We start from the raw sequence: 19,357 nt of genomic DNA on the forward strand, positions 1-19,357 counted from the left end.
AGGGGGCTCCCTTGTTCTTTTACACTGCATGCAATTTATTTATTTCCTTCTGTAAGAACGGAACACCAAAGCTGATCAGTGGCACTTAGGTAATACTTTAATGGAGTTCAGGATGCTTAGGAATGCATCCCAATGCACCAGGAAGGGAAAAGCAGACATGCATAATGCATTTAATAGAAATTCCAAAAGATGGTATGACCTGTTCCCCTTAAGAGGCATCAATCACATTAAAATCACTTTTCAGATAGACAGCTTTATCTTACCGAGGCCTAATGATATAGCCATCCCAGTGAGTTTCACAAATTTGATGTGATGTTGATAGTGCACGCAGCAGGGGATAGAATACTGGAGCTAAGGAAAGCAGTTTGCTTTCCAGTATGACTTTGCCCAAAGCTGAAAGGCAACAGTACTCTCTCATCTTCCTGGGAAGCGATCAAGATAAATACATCAGTTATGGGGTACAGATGCCAAGGTGTGTGGCACAGTCAAGGGCTCACATGTGGCCAGAAAACACCAATGTAAGGATGGATCAATTCCTCATTCCCGCTACTGCTCATAACCCAAACCCATAACCTACTTGAGGTAATGCTGCCTGCTCCTGCGGCTCACAGTTGTCAAGAAATTAAGTTAGCAATACTACAACTAGTGTATTGCTCTTCCTTATTCAGCTCTGACTAAAGCACTGCTGCTCCAGAACAAAATTCAGGTCTTTGAGCACAGCTCCAAAGTAACTGCATACCAGGCTGCCTCCACCTGCGAAGGCAGGGAAAAGCAAGCTGGCAGGGGTGCTATGCAAGCACACCTCGGACACTCCCCGGAGCCTTGTGCCTATTATTGCAGTGCGGGCTCCCCCAGCAGGCTGGAGAGGTTGTCTTCAACCCAGAGTGGTGCCAGCTCCTGCTAGGAAGTAGTCTACAGAAAAAGCACAGCATTGCCAAAGACAATGTTAGTAAGTTAGCACCTGCAAGGGCAGAGGTGAGAAACATAATCAACTTTGGCACATTTACTGTTGCAAAAGAATGGAGCTTCAGCCCTGACTGCAGTCCCCAGCACCAATAAGGGACTTTTCACCCTCCCTTCTACATGTTCCATATTTATCCATGTCCTCCTGTTGATTAGACAACATCTGTTTTGGAATAAATCCCTACAAGCCTGCAACTAACTAATAAGCAGGAGCAATTTAATTTCCTGCAGCATTACCCGAGATATTTGCTTAGAGATAGAAACTGAACTATGTTTAAGAACTCATTTAAAAAGCCTACTTTGAAGAACTGAGACGATCTCAACTGGCAGACAGGACAGAACTTGCTACTTGGCTTATGCATACTTTCTAAAGCTGAAAAAAGTCACCTCTAATGTATGCTGGTGCTCAGTGAATTCTGATCTCAGTCCTGTTGCCCATGCACAGACACTTAATCAAAGATCATGGCCTTCGAAGGCTCTACAGAAAAGCTGCAAACAGAAATGGCAAGTGATGGGAAGATAATGCACTTGGTAAGACTCTTGTAGGTAAAATACTGCCTAAGCTTAACACATATCTGTACCTTTAAAGGACAGTAGAGAAAAAGCCTTCTACTATGAAAAGATGAGACTGACAATGCCAGGGCCTGAAGAGAATTGTTACATTGCTTTAACACAAAGCAGCAATTGAGATCTGATCCTGAATAGTTGCTCAACACTTCCTAGCTTTTGCTGATAAACAGGAGCTGAATGGCATTCAAGCACACCCCAGCGCTCCGTGGAGATTTGATACTGTCCCCTTCTTTCATGATCTGCTGGTGAGCTTTGTTCACTAGGTTCAGATAAATTGTTAAGTAAGAGAAAGCCTTCATGCACCTCTGCAAGAGCAATTTGATAACAACCTAGACAGCAAAGTGTGGCTAACAGACACAGGGGAACAGTCCTCTGTTAAGACAGCAGGGAGCCACATCCCTTAAACAGTGATGCGAAGTGCAGTAGGAAAGGTCCTTGCAGGCCCTTTTGGATCCTTAGACTATACCTTAACAGCCACCTCTTGGACATGCATTTACCCTTGCTACACAGAAGACCATCTCCGCAGAAGAAAAAAGATTGGGCTGTGGTTTTAGATTTGCAGACGCTCAAAAAAGTTGAAGTCTAATGCAACAAGGAAATGCTGAAGGAAGACATGATATTTATCTCTTGCAAGACAGGAGACAGTGCTTCTAGGAGAGAAGCACCATCCATAAAATGAAATATGTATCCAAACTGCCTCAGTGACACTCAAGTCGCACACACTGCAGCATCACAGCTCTGAGAAGAGGCAGACAGCGCTTCTGGAGTATGTAAATCTGCCACCCCGACACGTCCCATTAAATTCATGGACGTATCTAAGCTGGGACATTCAACATCAAAATGCACTTTTAAACCCACGTACTGCCAGGTGGAGCACAGAATAGACGTGATCATCCTTTGTACCTGCAGTAACTGCCACAGCAATAAAGTCCATCAGAAGGTCTCTGTCTGCTTCCCCCGAGAAGAATCACTACCAAACACTTTCCTCTCTGCAAAAGGAAACGGTAAAACAGATCTCATACCAGAATCTAAGCATTACTACCCACTAGATGCTCTTTCTACCACACTCCAATTACTCCAAAATATACTTGGGAAGACTACGTTATAAATGGGTCCATACGGACTAGTAAAGAGAGGTAAATTAGAAAAACTTGTTATTTTAGCATCACCCTCTACAGAGGGGCACAAAGCAAAACCAGACAGGTCTAGAGCACATTTAGTTAGCAAGTCACTGTATCTTATCTCATTAGGACTGAATAATTCATCCACACTTTAGAAAACCCTCCATTCTTACTCTCAGAAATGAATACAGTGATATAGTCACATGAATAGGTATACAGAAATGTAACAGAAGAGAGACTGGCTCAAAACACCCTTCCCCCCAGTAGCCATACCAACAAATAAGAGAAAGAAGTCTGTCTGGCAGAGGCATTTGGTTGTCCCTCTTTTTTTGGTAATATCTTTTAACTTAAAAAAACCCAACCCAAACAGTTTCACTGGAGTCAAAGAATCAAGCTTAAGATAGTCACAAAAAATAAAGGATGTATTTTCTCCAAAGATCAAAACCATAACTAATGCAAGACATCAGAGAAGTTCAGTGTCCAGAAAAACTTCTGCCGTATAAAAAAGATACTGCAATTGCTTTACTGCTCAAGAATTTCCTTGCTCAAACTGCTTAATTCTTCTCTCAAAGTTTTGTCAGTAACTTGCTTTTAACTACAACGTACAAACAATTTTTCTTCACCACCCTCATCTTATCTAAAGCTCTTCTTTTGTTCTGGAGAGTTTTGTTGCATGCTCCTCTATAAATTTGCTCAAATGCTCTAAATCTCTGTCCCCGCCTTCAAATTTAATAGGGTTGTTCTTTTTGTCCCTCGGAGCAAAGTAGATAGTGGGGAATCCCTCCACTTTGTAGCGGTCATTCGTCACATCGTTGGCAGTAGCATCCATCTTGGCTATGACTAGATTTTTCTCATTCTTGTATTTTTTGCCTAGCTCGGTATACACTGGTTCTAGTTTCTTGCAGTGTCCGCACCATGGTGCGTAAAACTCTATGAGAACATCATTCTTTGCATCCATTACTATGGTATCAAAGGTTTTACCCACTACCACTTTCACAGGCCCTTTGTTATTTTTTGGCACTGGCTGGGACTTCACAATAGGCTTCAGTTTTCCTAGAAAGAAGCAAAACACATACCACTGTTAGAATACAGTAAGAGCAGTCCTTACAATCTTCCCCAGGAAAGGGCATAAGTACATCCTCCCGCCAGGGAAAAATCATTGCACCAGTAAATGAACTTACCTCTGCATGAAACATAGGCTACCTTGCTGGTGACCTTTTAGCACAGTAACCTTGTGAAATATGGGCAACAATTTGTTTCACAATTCCTTCAAACCTTTCTCCCTCTTTTTATGGCTGTCCATCCACAACGTATTAGACAATGACATTATTACCCTAGTCCCAAATACAAATAGTCAACTCGCACTTCAAAGCTGCAAGAACATTCCAGGTTTGCCAAACACGCTCAGTTTTAGAATATAGCTAGATGCCACAGCATAGTCAAAGCTAAGTTAATGAACTGAGGTAAAAAAAGGCAAGAAACACCCAAAAGCTTTATGCCACAGAGAACTGTAAAGTTGCATGTATGACTTCATTGTAGCCTTTGCCTCTGGAAAAACTCTTGGAAGGGGAAACAAAGCAAACAGCTTAGAGAACCCCGTTTTAGGAACTGTACCTTTTTTGAATGCCAGCACAAATTGCCTGAGTACATCAGAGTCAAACTCTTCTGGCTCCATGGCATATTTCTTGCCACCTTCATCCAAAATGGCAACATTGACATCCTCTCCACTCTCAAGCAGACCCAAATCTTTTATTTCAGAAGAATAATCTTCCTCATCAGAAACAGCAAACACATATTCAGGGAAGTCTTTGGCCACTTCCAGGACTTTGCCTCTCCAGTACTGGGTAGCTGAAAAACCAGAACAAGGGATTAGTAATTTCTAGTTACTTACTACTTGCTTCCTCCTAAAGTGGAGGAATGCTAATCTTAGCAAACTCACCAACACGATAGTCGAAACTAAAGTCTACAGAATAATAGACAACCACTAGAGGACGCTTAGCATATCTTTTAGCATCATTGGAAGGCTTGCGATGACCAACTAGAGGCAAAGCATGCTTTAGCACGTGCTCTTTAATCTCTGATCCATCTGTAGAGTCCTGCTTAAAAAAATTGGGAAAAAAGTTCAGACAAATGGATTTAAGTGGCATTTCTGTTACACTCTACTGAAAACTAATATTGATACATGTATGAATGAGAAAGACGGGCATGTTACAAACAATGCTGTCACCGTATTCTTCAAATCCTTGAGCACTGAAGATAATTTAGTATTCTACCCTTAAAGTGAATATTGTAACGGTACATTATTATTTGAATATGTAACCTCTGGGTTAATTTCATAAAGCTTTCTTGAACAAAGCAATACAGTTTCAGGGGACAAACAGGTTGCCTCAAATATCTAGCAGAGTACTTCCAACAGGAAGATGCCAACTGCTCATACATACAAAGAAAGAGAACCTCCAATTCACGCACAAACTTTCTAGCTTTGGATCAGCTACTCACTTTAAGATCCAAAACATGCATCTTGGACTCATGCTTTGACTGAAATTTTTCTGGCTGCATGACAACCAGTTTTCCTGGAGATGCTTTCAACAGTTTTGCAATCTCGTTGCTGAAGGTGTGATGAAACTTGTAATCTTCTCTTAAACCGTTAGCTGAAAAATTAAGGTTAGGGAGAAGGAAAAGTCATCAAGAAGTGAACTGACAGCCTCTGTGAAGTTTTGAGACTGCACTGCAAGAAAACTCCCTTCCCATTCTCAATGGGACACAGAACAACCCAGAGCCTTGGAGAACAGCTCTCACTCAGGGGTGAGAAGCATGTGAAAATACATACAATTTGAGTAGCACTACTTGAATGCTGTTCAACAACCCATCTACTTGGTGAGTTATTCTACATATTCAAAAACCTTGAACAGCTTCCAAAACATATACAGTGAAACAGCTATTTGTTTATCAATGTCCTACCTCTTGGTTTCTCCCCAGATAACAGAAAGTAGAGCTGGAAAGGAACTCACAAGGTCACCTAGTCAATCTATTTGCTTTGGGGCAGCCTGGGAAACAGTTCTGTATCTTGCCATGCTGCAGCAACCAAATCAGCTCCTAATCCAACTATAAATGATGGCAGCTGCAGAAACAGGCATGGCCAGGGGAAGAAAAATTGCCCACACTGCTCTCAAGGCTCTGGCAGAAACCAAGAGTGGCTGCAAGGGGTTCAATCAGGCAAGACACAGAGATTGATTAAAGGGACTGAGCACTTCAAGTGCTTAGCCTCTTCTGTGTGGTAGCAAATATCGTTAACAGGACCATCAATGTGTCACATCGAAGGGGTTTTTAAGAATAAACATTGCCAGGAATGGTCTAGCTAAACTGATCCAGAGGTAGATGACGATTCTTTCTCCAGGCCCCCCACCCCAAATAAGTTCGGCAGAGCCCAGACTCTGGAACTGTCAGGTATGAAACAAACAACAGAAGATGGCAAAGCTAGCAAGGCTTTAAGCCAAGAAGTTGAGATTTGTTCCTCAACTATGAATTTTCCCTCCTCTCTAGTTCGCATGTTTTTAGGGACACAATACCAAGAGGGTGTATCTCCTGTGACTGGCTGATACTTTAGTTACAGCCTCAAAATCAGGTGTGAGCTTTTTTCTTGAGTACAAGTAGAAGATCACCCTTCAATCTCCCTCTTACTCCTCTCCAACCTACCCCACTGAACTAAGAGCAGAAATAAAGGATCTCTCCATGCCCAAACTCCTGGGGAGAATCTCAACAAAACATACACTTCATTAATATTTTAAAACATTCTTTACCTGCTTCCTGATAGAGCTGATAGGCTTTGTCATTCTCTCCGCTAAAGACACCAATGATGATGACATCATCCCCATCCCTCAGAAATTCCTGTACCTGCTTGGTAGCCTGAATCTGTTTGGATGGAGGACCAGCCTGTTCAATCATGTAGTCGACAATACCTGTGAGACAAACCCGCCCCCAAAAAGTTGGTTAGAACATTTATTGAAAAGTTCAGGTGTTCCCTCTATGACATTGTTTAATACCAGATTTCCCATGGACACCTTTCTTTCTGTGCAGCCCTCCCACAATAACTAGAAGTCCAAATCAGCAAGACCTCAGTCCAAGTTTTTAAAGCTGCAGTTCTGGATATTCTCTTTCAGGTTGGTTTTAGAAGAGGTGACCATGCACAAACTCCATGGGTATCAGCTGATCTTTCAAGTAACCCTCCTTTCTGAAATTCCAGACCCTTCACTATCTCCTGACCCTGCTATGAGCCAAAGTTCTATTTGGATAGTCTTAAGTCTTCCCTCGTACTATTAAAACCTAGTATTGAGCACTTTGCCAGCCCTTATGGTGCATTCCAGTGCAATTAAAGGCTGCCCATTTACTCATACTGCCATGGCTTCACCATGTGTGTTTAACTTACCTTCTATTAAAAGGAGCTTATAGTACCACCATAAGATGCTATAAAGATTAGAGACAAATTCATACTGCTGGCCTGTGTAGGTATGAGAGGACAGGTTTCTCCTACTACCATTGCTATGATGTTAACAAGTCTGCAAGTGCTATAGATACATCAAAACATTTGTGGTCAAGCCCTCAGAAAATAAGAAAAAGCAGAAGCTGCAGTACCGTATTTTTCCCGTGGACCATTGTAGTCATAAGGTTTGCCCTTGCGGAAAATTTTCAGAGTTGGGTAGCCAGTAACATCAAACTTCTTTGCAAGCTCAGTTTCAGCAGTGGCATCAACTTTAGCCAGGGGGATAGGAGGTGTGCGCTTGCTGAGCTCCTGGGCAGCCTTCTCGTATTCTGGAGCAAGCCTTTTGCAGTGTCCACACCTAAGGAATGTGAGGGGAGGGCAGTTTTTACAAGCTGTGAGTCCTGCTAGGTACCTTCTACCTCTGAAGTGGAAGAGTTCAGTCTTCCAGAATGGAGAAAGCAGAAATGAGGTTATTCAATTTACAGAGGACGCTTCAGTCTAGGAAGACTTGTCCCTCCAGCCTGAAGGGTTCTATGTCTGGCCCCACAATACTATAGGTAGTTTCATTTTTAGAGGCCATTTTTAAACTAAGCACCAGCTCCCTTTGGTTTTCAGTATCTCTCAATGTGTTCCTAAATTAGTAAATAAGGAGAATCTTCAGTGGAGTTTTGAAGACCACCCCCTGCTGAGACACAGATCCAGTGTAGTCTTCAAGTGATTTGTAATGCGATCCTAGGTCTAGGTTAGAACTAAGGTACACCAGAGTGACACATACCTACACAAGGCAAGCCTCTTTAAAAGAGGCATAACAACAGGAAACAGGTTCACCAAGTGTGTTCAGGCCAGCTGTGCTAAGAAAGTACAGGTGACTGTCTTCTTGCTTACCATGGAGCATAGAACTCTACCAGGATTATGTCAGCACCATTCACAACGTCATCAAAATTATCCTGGGTCAATACCAGGGTAGCTTCTGGTGGAGGGGTCCAATTGGGGTCAGAAACCTCCTTGACTTTGGCCACAATTGCTGAAATACAGTTCAACAGCCCAATTAGCAAGTCTGCATTATCATACCAGTAACATATCAAATGCAAGAGTCGATATCAAGAATTTAAAATCAGAGTGGCAAGCATGGTCTTGGACCAAAGCTTACATGTCAAGCTTACACAAGAACACTCTCTTAATCAAGTTCCTTTATGCTTTACTTCATTGTTGGTATTGCCAAGAAGGTCTCCTCTTAACCCCATAAAGCATCTTTCTTATGCAGAGCACAGATCCATACTTTGCAGCATCATAGCACATGAATTCTATCTCAAAACAGACAGAAAAGGCAGTTTTCCCCCTCTGACTGAAGTTGGACACATTCATCAAGCAAGAAACAAGTGGTTCTATATGCAGTCAATATACAGATCAGATGTTAATTATTAGCTGATCCTTCAGCAAGCATGAGACTACCTCCTCTTTTAGAGAAGTCATATTTCTAGAAGCCTTCCATCAGTAACAACACTACCTGCTACCTGCAAAACTGTCCTCTAGCATGCAGCTGATTGAGAAGACAGGCAAAATTTCAGCCTTCATAATATTATTCTGCTTAAGATAAAGTAACCAGAGATCAAAGTCCTTCAAAATAGTCACATTAAGAAGCAAGACCATATACTACTTTGCTTTCTTACAGAGAATTGCAAAGGACTGGTGCTTACCCTCTTCTGTCCGAGAACCGTCATAGTCAACAGGTTGGCCTTTTTTCAGGATTTTGATGGTTGGGTAGCCGCTGACATCAAAACGACTTGCCAGTGAAGTGGCTGCAGTAGCATCCACTTTGGCAACTGGAATAGGAGGGTCATTTTCCTTCAGAGTTTTGGCTATCTTTTCATATTCAGGAGCAAACTGCTTGCAGTGCCCGCACCTGTCAGAGGAAGACATAAGTAGATACGTAAATATATGACAGACGCGCAAGGGTATTCTGCTATTCTGCATTTCCAGGATGCCTTCTGACAGATGTTCACAACATCAACAGAAGAATGTTTGTCTTGCTATGCTTTCAGATCACGGAGAGGTAGAGAGTAACTGTAGATAATGTGCTGTTTGTTCAAATCCTAACTTCTAATTCAAAAGGCAACACACTTCCATATATGTTTTATAAAACCATTGTAAAAAAAAAAAGTAACAAATCCTTTGAAAACAAAATTGCAAACATTCTACTGTGCTTCTCCTTCCTCCCTGGCCCCCCAGATATGGTCTCATTCAGACCAGCTTCTCCCTAATCTAGGTTCACCTTCTCCACCCAGCACTCTAAATTGAACTAAAGAGAAAAACAAACCAGTAGTTAAGTCGGCCTAATGAAATCTCACACCCACTATGGTATCACAGCACCTGCTCTCTCTCTGGCCACACCAGAACTCTTTGGGAAGAGCAGAGGCTCCTGATGCAAAAGCTGGCATGACAGGGGATATCAGCACAAGAAAAGCTGGATATAGTTTGATGAGCTGAAGACAAAACCAGGAAAACGAAGGGGGGGGGGGGGGCGGGGGGGAAAGAGGGAAAGTTGTGTGTAGCAGACAGCCCATACTGCTTAGCCTCTCAACTGGCAGGAAGGCGAGTAGAAAAAAGAAAAGAGGTCTTTAGTCTGTCACGACCACGCATCTTTCTGCTTGGATAAATTAAGCTTCATGTTCAGTTTTCATGCAGGTAAACTATAGCTGTAGAAATAGTACCTACAGCCAAGCAGGGATGGGATTCTCTGTAATGAGTAGCATTAGTTAAAATGCAACTCCACCTCAAGCAAGATCATATTTTTCCCCTCTATTCAAAGACTAGAAAAGGACAAATGAGTAAGCTGTCTTTATATCACTAAGCCGCAGAGGAAGACAGATTCTGGCTGCAACACTAACTCAGCAGCCTGACTGCAAATATATTCTACTCTTGTTTTTCCCCACTAAACATCCCTATTATTTTTGTCCATAAGAATGCAAAAGAAGATACATTCTGGCCTAAACTCTTTGTCTCAGTTGTACGCACAGGTAAATCCATTGTAGCTCCCCTGAGCACATTGGTATTACTCTGTGTACCCTGGTATGCCAGCAGAATTATCATCATTAGGTAGATGTATGAGGCACTGTTTAAACTGATAATACCAACAAGCCACGTCCTTACTCACACCACACACTTCTAGCAAGGACAAAGATCTGAACTTGAGACGGAAAACCTTCTAGCAATTCCCCTGCTAGGGAAGCTTCCTCCATCTAGATGAGCAAATGCACAAGCTCTCAGTGGGCCAGCCCAAGGACATGACAGCAGGCTGCAAGACCACACTGCATGACTTCTCTGGGGCTCACTGGGGCCATCTCTGTTCCCTGCCAGGCACAGAGCAGGGATGGAATCAAGGCTGTGCTTCCCTTGGCATGCGATCCCTCAACATGACTCACATCTGTAGAGAAAGAACAGGCTGGGTACAGGGAAAAGGGTACCTCCCACCACCAGAACCCGAACCTCCTACCCTGGACTATGGCAGAGTCCAGTGCTTCTCCTGCAGGCAAGCTACTCCTACATCATCTTTAAAATTGCAACCCAAGCTCACTTTTTAGGAGCGTGTCCTGTCAGAGAATCCCCCGACAGCCGCACCATCCTGCGCCTAAGGAGGTACTCCAAGCTGTGAACCCACCATGGTGCATAGAACTCCAGCAGCACAGTGTCCTTGTCTGCAGTAAAGGTGTCAAAGTTTGCATCATTCAAGACTAATACACCATTTTCTTCTTTAACTTCAGAATCATCATCATCGTCATCTTCATCATCATCATCGTCATCATCACCATCATCACCATCATCGTCAGCTTCTTTTGTAACAGATTCTGGAAAAGTAAAAGTAAAAATGCAATATGGATTAGATTCTGTCAAGTTTAACATTAAAATAACACTACCAGGTTAAAGATGGATTAAGTATATCCTGTGGTTAAAAAAAACAGTATCAATACAGGTTAGTTCCTGCTTCACACAAAATGACAGCTACCTCAGTTTGCAAAGAGCTTGGACTCTGCTGTTTGACCAGTCCCATTTAATTTCTGTCCACACTATGCCATCTAACAATATCAATATTTCAGTAAAACAACAACATGTATCTCACTCTTCAGGGCAAACTAACAAAATGGGCACAACAAGAATTAATGCAGACCTATGTGACAGTTGCTACCAAGGTCCATTGGGTATCTTGTTGAAATGTGGAAAGCGAGGCACCAGACATGTTTTGTTGGGCAAGAAGGGCACACAGATGATACCGAATTCAAACAGAAACCCTCCATCATGCAGCAAAAGAGCTGTCCTTCAAGCACAGAAACTTGTCGTTGGAAAAATTAGGTATCTTGTACCAAAAAAGCAGATGTTATCTGTCCCCAATGCTTTCCTTGTACCCTGACTCGCTATACCTGTAACACCACAACTGCTATGCTCTGCCTGTCTGAAGGTGTAAACAGACAGGCTTGCTATAAACTCAGATGCTATCATTTCACTACTACCAAGGTGGTTTAGAGGCAGCTCTTCAAAATTATGCTTCTATTCCTGACTGCTCAATCCCATCCCTGCCACCTCAGTATATCTTGCTTTCAGTTACAGCAATGTTTCAGGTCTGCAATTCACCAAAGAGGTTTTTCACCCATGGGAGCATCAATCTGTTCTGGATCACCACCAGGCTGTAGAGTGAGTGTAAAATCAAATAAGTATGTGACTGTCACAGAAGTCCCATCAAAACCCACTCCCATGCACTTGGCAGATGCAAGGTACTCTTCTGAAATAAATGGAGTGAAAACTTATTTCAAGAACTTTTGGGGAGGCCTTTGATTTAAGGAGGCCAAAACCACTAGTCCAGACCGGGCCTTTCGAGAAGAAAGCAGCTTTGCTAAATTACCAAAGTAAAGTTAGCACATGAAATCTGAAGCCAGGACATTTCAACTGGTTCAATCTTTGTTGGCTTGGAATTTGAGACAGTTTCTTTAACATTTGATCTTTCACATGTTCCTTTCATTCAAGGCAAGCAGACCTTCTTGAATGAATTTAAAGGTATTTCAGTCACAGAACAAGTCATGGAAATACCTCATCCCAAATTAAAACTGTACAACAATGAAGCTAAGGCCCTTTCAGCCACTGTGAGTTCCAGGATTTAAAAAAAAAAAACAACCAAACACCAACAAAAAAAAGAGACTAAAGTTTCTTGTTCAAAACTATTCTCTACTTAACTTTACTTGGGTTTTGACTAAACTGACAAGAATTATACCAGTAGGACAGCAAACCATGGACATTTAAGTTACTTATTCAGGACAAGAATTCTGAAAATACTCTGATTTCACCTGAAATTTGGAAGTCAAGAATGATAAATATGTAGTATCCATGTATGAAAAAGTGATTTAAACCAAACCCCATTATTCTCAGACCAACAGCAGACCATAGGAACAAGCTCACTGTGGGCATACTCACGATGTTGAATCGCAATAGCCATTTTTCTGTTAGAAGAAGGTATTAAAAAAATAAGTCTACATGCTCTCAGAAAACAATATGCACCCCTGGAGAGAACACACTAGTTTTAATTAGAACTCAACTTTATACACCACCAGAATATTAAAGCTTCTGATGAGGAGAGAGATCACAGTAGATCATTTATCACACAACAGTAGTCACCTGGATTAAGTTTCTTTAATAACTATTACTGTTTCATCTGATCTATGAAGCAGCTAAAAGCACTATTTGCAAGTGGACAATGCCTCCTGTGTTGCTGCCTCTGAGCACTTGCAGTGAAAGGGCTGAACTGTCAAACACCCTTTAAGTGAATCTACGGTGGTCATGTACCTACCTACAGGACTGTACTGGTGAAAAAGCTAGTTTTCAGGGGGTTTCAGCAGTCAAAAATTCTGCTTACATGCATGCCTGGCATCTTTGAGGACTATGTTTCACCACAGAGTGTTTGTGATTGGTCTGTGCCTGAATTCCCAGCGAGCTGTGCAATGCCCATTGCTCTTCCAAGCAAATCACCTCAGACTTCAATTTTCCTGACACAAGAGAATTTGAACACAACTAGCCAGCCAATGCTGCTCATGCATCTCAAACTAACCACCAGGCTGCGACTCTCATTCCTGCTTACTACACTAACTACCCACCCCGGACAGAGAAAAAGACACTGCAGCTACCGTGGCACAGGCTTATGGTTTAGAAAGCTGAGAACAAAGCATCACCTACGAAAACATCCTGCACAAGTGGAAAATATTACCACTAGATCTAACATCCATCACTGAAATAATTTTGTATCTTTCACGGCAAGCGTCTGCATAGCCTGCCATCATAAAACTTCCCTGACAGCAATACAGTCTCATGGACATTATAGATACCCACTTCCTCCCCCTTGGAGATAGAGGCAGGACAGTAGCATGTAACAGCAGGGCTCCACCTTTTCCCAACCAGCTACAGAGGGCATGCATTTCCCCAAAGAAAAATTTAACCACACCTATAAATTGGCCCTTAAGAGCACATACTCACCCTCTGTAGTCTCCAGCTTCACCAACACCTAGGGTTATCATAGCTACCTCTAACGTCCCCTTTAGTGTTGGTACCAAAAAGACCTGCTTCAATGACCTGACCAAGTATGGGAGAGGTAAGCTGGATTTTTTTCGTTAAGAGCAAGAAACTTTCATTTGCATTAATGATTTACAAATTGAATAGAACAGATACAGAATGAGTCTAACTGTGACACCTGAGATGGCAGAAGGAGCTAATGAATATATGCGTGAGACAGCTCAGGAAAATAAAATAGCTGCACCCAAACTGAAGTGTCTTTGCTTCTTAAAGCTACTTGCAAAGCAGGTAGACAAACCAACCAAGTGACAGCTGTGGCTAAAACCTGCCCTCCAGTAAAATACAGACCACTTCCTTTTACTCCAACAAAGCATTTCCACAAATTTCAACACATTATTACACAAATCAAAAAACATGAAGATGACACTCATTTTAAGACTTCAGGTACATGAAAGGAGGTTGTAGTGAGGTGGGTGTTGGTCTCTTCTCCCATGTAGTTAGCGATAGGACGAGAGGAAATGGGCTCAAGTTGCGCCAGGGGAGGTTTAGATTGGATATTAGGAAAAATTTCTTCATGGAAAGGGTAGTCAAGCATTGGAACAGGCTGCCCAGAGAGGTGGTGGAGTCACCATCCCTGGAAATGTTCAAAAAACGGGTAGATGTGGCACTTTGGGGCATGGTTTAGTGGGCATGGTGGTATTGGGCTGATGGTTGGACTGATGATCTTAGAGGTCCTTTCCAATCTTAATGATTCCTAGTTTTTACTTCCATTAAAAAACAATCCAGCCACCAAGCCAGGAAACAGGAAATTATTACTCCACCCTTAACTGGTTTACTGGTGGACTTGGTAGTGTTAGGTTAATGGTTGGACTGGATGATCTTAAAGGTCTTTTCCAACCTAACTGATTCTATGATGCTGGCTGGCAGGCCTTCTTCAGGATGACAGCTACTCTAGCCAAAACTAATTCTTATAGTAACTTCACTGAACTTTCAGCACTTATTGGAAATCTGACCTGGTAACTTTTTCTTCAGTAGGGTGAATCCTGCATAAAAAAGCTGCATCCAGACATCAATGACTTCTGGATTCTGCCTGAAAGCCTCCTTCTGAGGAGGGCACTGCAATGTCTGTTTCTCAACTGGATGAGCTCCGTTTTCAGAAACACAGAACTCAAGACTTATAATCTGTTGCCCAGGCATTCAAAAGCCTTTTTATGAAAGCAGTCTCCCTCAGTCTTTTCTGTAGTGGATCTTCTACCTGCTCTCTCCTTTTCCTTCATGAGGATGCAAAGGGTGTAACAGTCATAACCCAGGCTAACCTTGCTGCGAGTGTATTTGCCTCACTGCCCTAGTCAAACTTCACTTCCAAAACCATACAGTGCAACAAGCCTGGTTTCATCTGAATTTTTCATCTTCTGAACAATTCATTTACGTAAGGTTATTTGCTTGTTGCAAAGTAAATTTGTTCCACTTAACACAGGTCTGCATTTCAAGGGCAAAAATGGAAATCCCTAACTATATGCATTTTTTTTACCAAGCAAAGGCTTGGTAAAGCCTAGTTCATGTTTTATATACTATTTTGAGATACACAATAGAAATAGGAAAATGCAATGTGTTCAACTTGTACACAGGAAGACATACTTTCATCACTGTGCATCGTTGATGCTGAGAACTCATATAACAAAAAGAACAGCACACATGGGAAATAGGGATGAGAGCCCGGCCCACGAGAAGCTGAACTACTGCTGCCAGCCACAGGACCCAGGTTTTGCTGTAACATCACAGGTCTCACTTCATAATTTGAAGGTAGTAGGGGAAATCAGTACTGGGCTTTGTCACATGCTACAAAGCGATGACAACCAAGTGTTCTAGCTCAAAGCAGAGAAACAGACATAATACCGAATCTTCCTGTGAAGCTCTGCAGATGCTGTATGCTATAAAAAAAAAAATTTTAATCTTGTCCTGGTTTCAGCTGGAATAGAGTTAATTTTCTTCCTAGTAGCTGGCATAGTGCTGTCTTTTGGATTTAGGATGAGAAGAATGCTGATAACACACTGTTTTAGTTGTTGATAAGTACTGCTTATGCTAGTCAAGGACTTTTCAGCTTCCCATGTTCTGCCAGGTGCACAAGAAACTGGGAGGGGGCATAGCCAGAATAGTTGATCCAAACTGACCAAAGGGCTATTCCATACCATATGATGTCATGCTCAGTATATAAACTGGGGGGGGTTGGCCAGGGGGCAGGGATCGCTGCTCAGAAACTGGCTGGGTATCGGTTGGCGGGTGGTGAACAATTGCATTGTGCATCACTTGCTATATATAATAATGTTGTCATTATTATTATTGTATTGTTATTATTATAATTACTATTTTACTTTATTTCAATTATTAAACTGTTCTTGTCTCAACCCAGGAGCTTTCTCACTCTTACTCCTCTGATTCTCTCCCCTATTCCGTCGGGGCAGGGGGAATGAGTGAGCGGCTGCGTAGTGCTTAGTTGCTGGGCTGGGGCTAAACCACAACAAATCTTTATCCCACAGATCACACAATTGGTCACACAGATAAGGTACCCGACATAAATGCATTTCTTCAAGTTTCAGTGCCTGTTCAGTGAGCAAGAATTTGCAGGGCAGGAGTTCAGGAGGTCATCCATAATCCAGTCTCCCCAAACGCTCTCTTGGTACTTAACATACAGCACTGTTAATGTAGAGCATACCAAAGATGTGGGATTTCTCAAAATCCACGTGAAAGACACTTAAAAACAAAAAAGAAGCACCTTCAAATGCCTGCCCTCCTATGTACAGGCACTAAACTTGGTAAGTCAGAGCAGCTTTGTTTCAGCTAATTTTGGAAAAGAGAAAACACACACCAGTGAAATTCAAAGACAATAGGAAGAAACACCAAGAAACCAGCAACACAGGGCCTTCCTTCTGGGAGAAAACAATCGGTTTGAAACGCACAGAACGCACAGATCCCCTGAACTAGGGGGTAAGGAAAAGAGCGCTCCGTCGTATGAACTGCAAACTTACTGGTAATTTAAAAGTCACTCATTGCCAACATAGCTAATTACTAGCTCTTAACTCCGTGCTCAGAAGAGGCGAGGCAGAGCTGCCGCACAGCGAAGGAGAAACGCCCGGCGCCGTGACCAGCAGGCTCTCCGCGACACCCGCGCCTCCGCGGCGGGGGCGGAGGGGAGGGGGGGTCAGCGCCCTCCCTCCGCCGGCTCAGCCCAGAGGCCCGAGGGGAGCAGCCGGCCGCGGCCCGGCCCCTGCGGCGCCTGGCAGCGCCCGGGCTCCCCGCACCGCACCGCACCGCACCGCACCGCCCCGCGCCGGGGCCACGCACCCGCGCCTCGCGGGGGGCGCCGGGCCGCGCACCGGAGGCCGAGGCACAGACGCGCCCAACGGCCGCCGCCGGCCCGTTCCGCGCCCACCCCCCCGGCACCCACCTCCGTCGTCGTCGTCGTCCTCCTCGGCCGCCGCGCCCCGCGCCAGGAGGGCGATCTGGGCCAGCCCCAGCAGCAGCAGCAGCACCCACAGCCCGCTCAGCCTCATCCCGCCGCTCCGCTCCGCGCTCCGCTCCCCGCTCCGGCCCGCACGGCCCGCCGCGCCCCACCCCGGACGCCGCGCCCCCTGATTGGCTGCTGCCCTGCGACGCGGGCGGCGCGGCCGCCAATCGCCTCGCGCGCCCCTCCGAAGCGGCACCGCCGCGCCAGGCCCGGGGGGCGCGTCACGAGGGGCTCGAGCGCGGCGCTCCCAGCGCCCCCGGCTCCCAGCAGCGACCGCCGCGCCGCGCCGGGCTCCGTGCTTCGCCGCGGCGGGAGACGGGCGCGATGCACCCAAGCAGACGGCGTGCGCGCCGCCGTGCGTAAAATTGGACGCTTGCTCTGAGGTGCCTCTCCCCCATTGGCTGTCCGGGGGCCACCAACCGCCGGCTGACACGCGTTTCAGGCGCAGCCGCCCTGGGAGCCGGGGGGAGGTGGCGAGGCGGGAGGGGGGCGGGGCTCCTGCCCCCGCCCCCAAGGGCGAGAAGCCACATCGCCTTTTCTGATTGGTGGGCTGCCGCCAGGGGGCGGGCGGAAGGCGGGGCGGGGGGCGGGGGGCGGTGCCAGCGCGCAGCGGCAGCCAGTGAGGGCGCGCCGCGTACACGGGGCGGGGCGGGGCTTCCCCGCGCGGCGGTGGGGGGCGTGGCGCTGCTGGAGACGGGGGGAGGTGCGGGGGTTCGCCGTCGGGGCTGCCGGTGGCGGCGGCCCCAGGGTTGTATTTGTTATTTGAGTAACTTCTTGCCGTTCGCCTGAAGTGTGTGACAGTGGCGTTGCGCTCGGGGGCTCCGCGGGGCTCCCGTGGGGCTCCCGTGGGGCTCCCGTGGGGCTCCGGGCGATGGGGCGCAGCATGTCCACCTGTAACGCCGTAATTAACGACTGTAAGCAAGGGTGTTGCAGGCCTTGGGCAGAGTAAGGGTGCGCACTGCCGCCGGTCTGAATGTCATGTGCTTAGCTTCCTGTATTTCCAAAAAGCTGAGGTGAAATTGGAGCCATTTGTCTAGGTTATAAGAGAGCAGTAATTTGCTGACGCGGGTTTTTTCCAAGTGTATCAGCCTTCTGTTTGTCAACCCACACACATAAGCGGGCCTTGGGGTGGTTGATTCTTCCCTTTTCCCCTTCCCGACATAGCTATGGCACTTTTTTTTTTTTTTGGTAATAATTGCATTTCTCTCTTTTGCTTACTGATGGTGACTGTGGAGAGATAACATCAGCATAATTTCTAGCAAAGATTGTTCAAGTGCTTATCTGGTGAACGTCTAAGATCTAACAAGATGGTGCTAAAAACTGGGCTTTTGGTGCTCAAAATACCAGTTTGGCTACGTACTTGGACAAATCACAGCTGTTAATAGGTTCATGAAACAATTGTTTTGTTTTTAACAAAATTTCTCACCCTTGTTTGTAAGTGTAAAGCACTGTTAAATTCAGTGCACAGTAATCATATTGTAAAGTGGTAGCGGTAGCTTGTGATAAGCAAGTATCTTCAAGACCTTGAAGTGCAAGCTTAAAATACGAAACCCACGATTTTAGGGGACTGAGAATATACTGTGTTGCTCTGAAAGACTACTGATGCATCTAGATTGCCACTTGGCATTTGACAATGATCTGTAGCATATAGGTTGGAAAGAGGCATTAAAAACCTGCCTTGTTCTACATTACTAGGTTATAGAATGGGAGTCAGTGCCTTCCCTCAACTCAGTTGCCAAATGACTTATTTTGAAAATACAGTGGCTGATACAGTAGCAAGTTTGCAACTTATCTGTGTACCACTACAATCAAATGAGACCTGATCTGAACCAGGTTAAAGCTGTCTTGATCCTGTCAAGATCTTGATCCCGATCCTGTCTGGTTTTGGTATCAGTATAAAAAAACCAGAACTTGTTTTGATGATTATTTTGATTAACATTGATTCAGTAATTTGATGATAGCACATAATCAGATTGGACATTCAGTGTTCTGAATGAGAATAATTAAGGGTGTGGAAGGTTTTTATTTAGAGTCTGTTCACTGTTTTGTTAACATAACCCTTGATTTGAATATTGTGTTGGTGTGTGAAATATTTACTGCCTTTGTCATCAGAGTTTAAAAGAGAACATAGTGGCTATTGTAATCTGTTTTATTCTGATTTAGGTTGGA

The 19,357-nt window shown here is 44.5% G+C and overlaps 1 protein-coding gene across 2 annotated transcripts; it reads right to left on the reverse strand.

Annotated features, from left to right (window-relative positions):
- Window positions 1-3,122: 3,122 nt before the first annotated feature.
- On the reverse strand, window positions 3,123-17,234 carry PDIA4 (protein disulfide isomerase family A member 4). Of its 2 annotated transcripts, none has more exons than XM_075705583.1 (10): window positions 17,129-17,234; window positions 10,793-10,979; window positions 8,832-9,037; window positions 8,020-8,158; window positions 7,287-7,492; window positions 6,455-6,613; window positions 5,154-5,305; window positions 4,594-4,750; window positions 4,269-4,502; window positions 3,123-3,707 (listed from the first exon to the last, which is right to left on the reverse strand). In XM_075705583.1, the coding sequence occupies exons 1-10, from the start codon at window positions 17,232-17,234 to the stop codon at window positions 3,292-3,294; spliced, it is 1,962 nt and encodes a 653-aa protein (XP_075561698.1). In that variant the 3' UTR covers window positions 3,123-3,291. The 2 variants fall into 2 exon arrangements, with proteins under 2 accessions (XP_075561698.1, XP_075561699.1); XM_075705584.1 differs by having other exon boundaries at window positions 4,594-4,753.
- Window positions 17,235-19,357: the final 2,123 nt, after the last annotated feature.

This window comes from Pelecanus crispus, chromosome 2 (genome assembly GCF_030463565.1).
Source record: "Pelecanus crispus isolate bPelCri1 chromosome 2, bPelCri1.pri, whole genome shotgun sequence".
In the NCBI taxonomy this organism is placed as follows: Eukaryota; Metazoa; Chordata; class Aves; order Pelecaniformes; family Pelecanidae; genus Pelecanus; species Pelecanus crispus.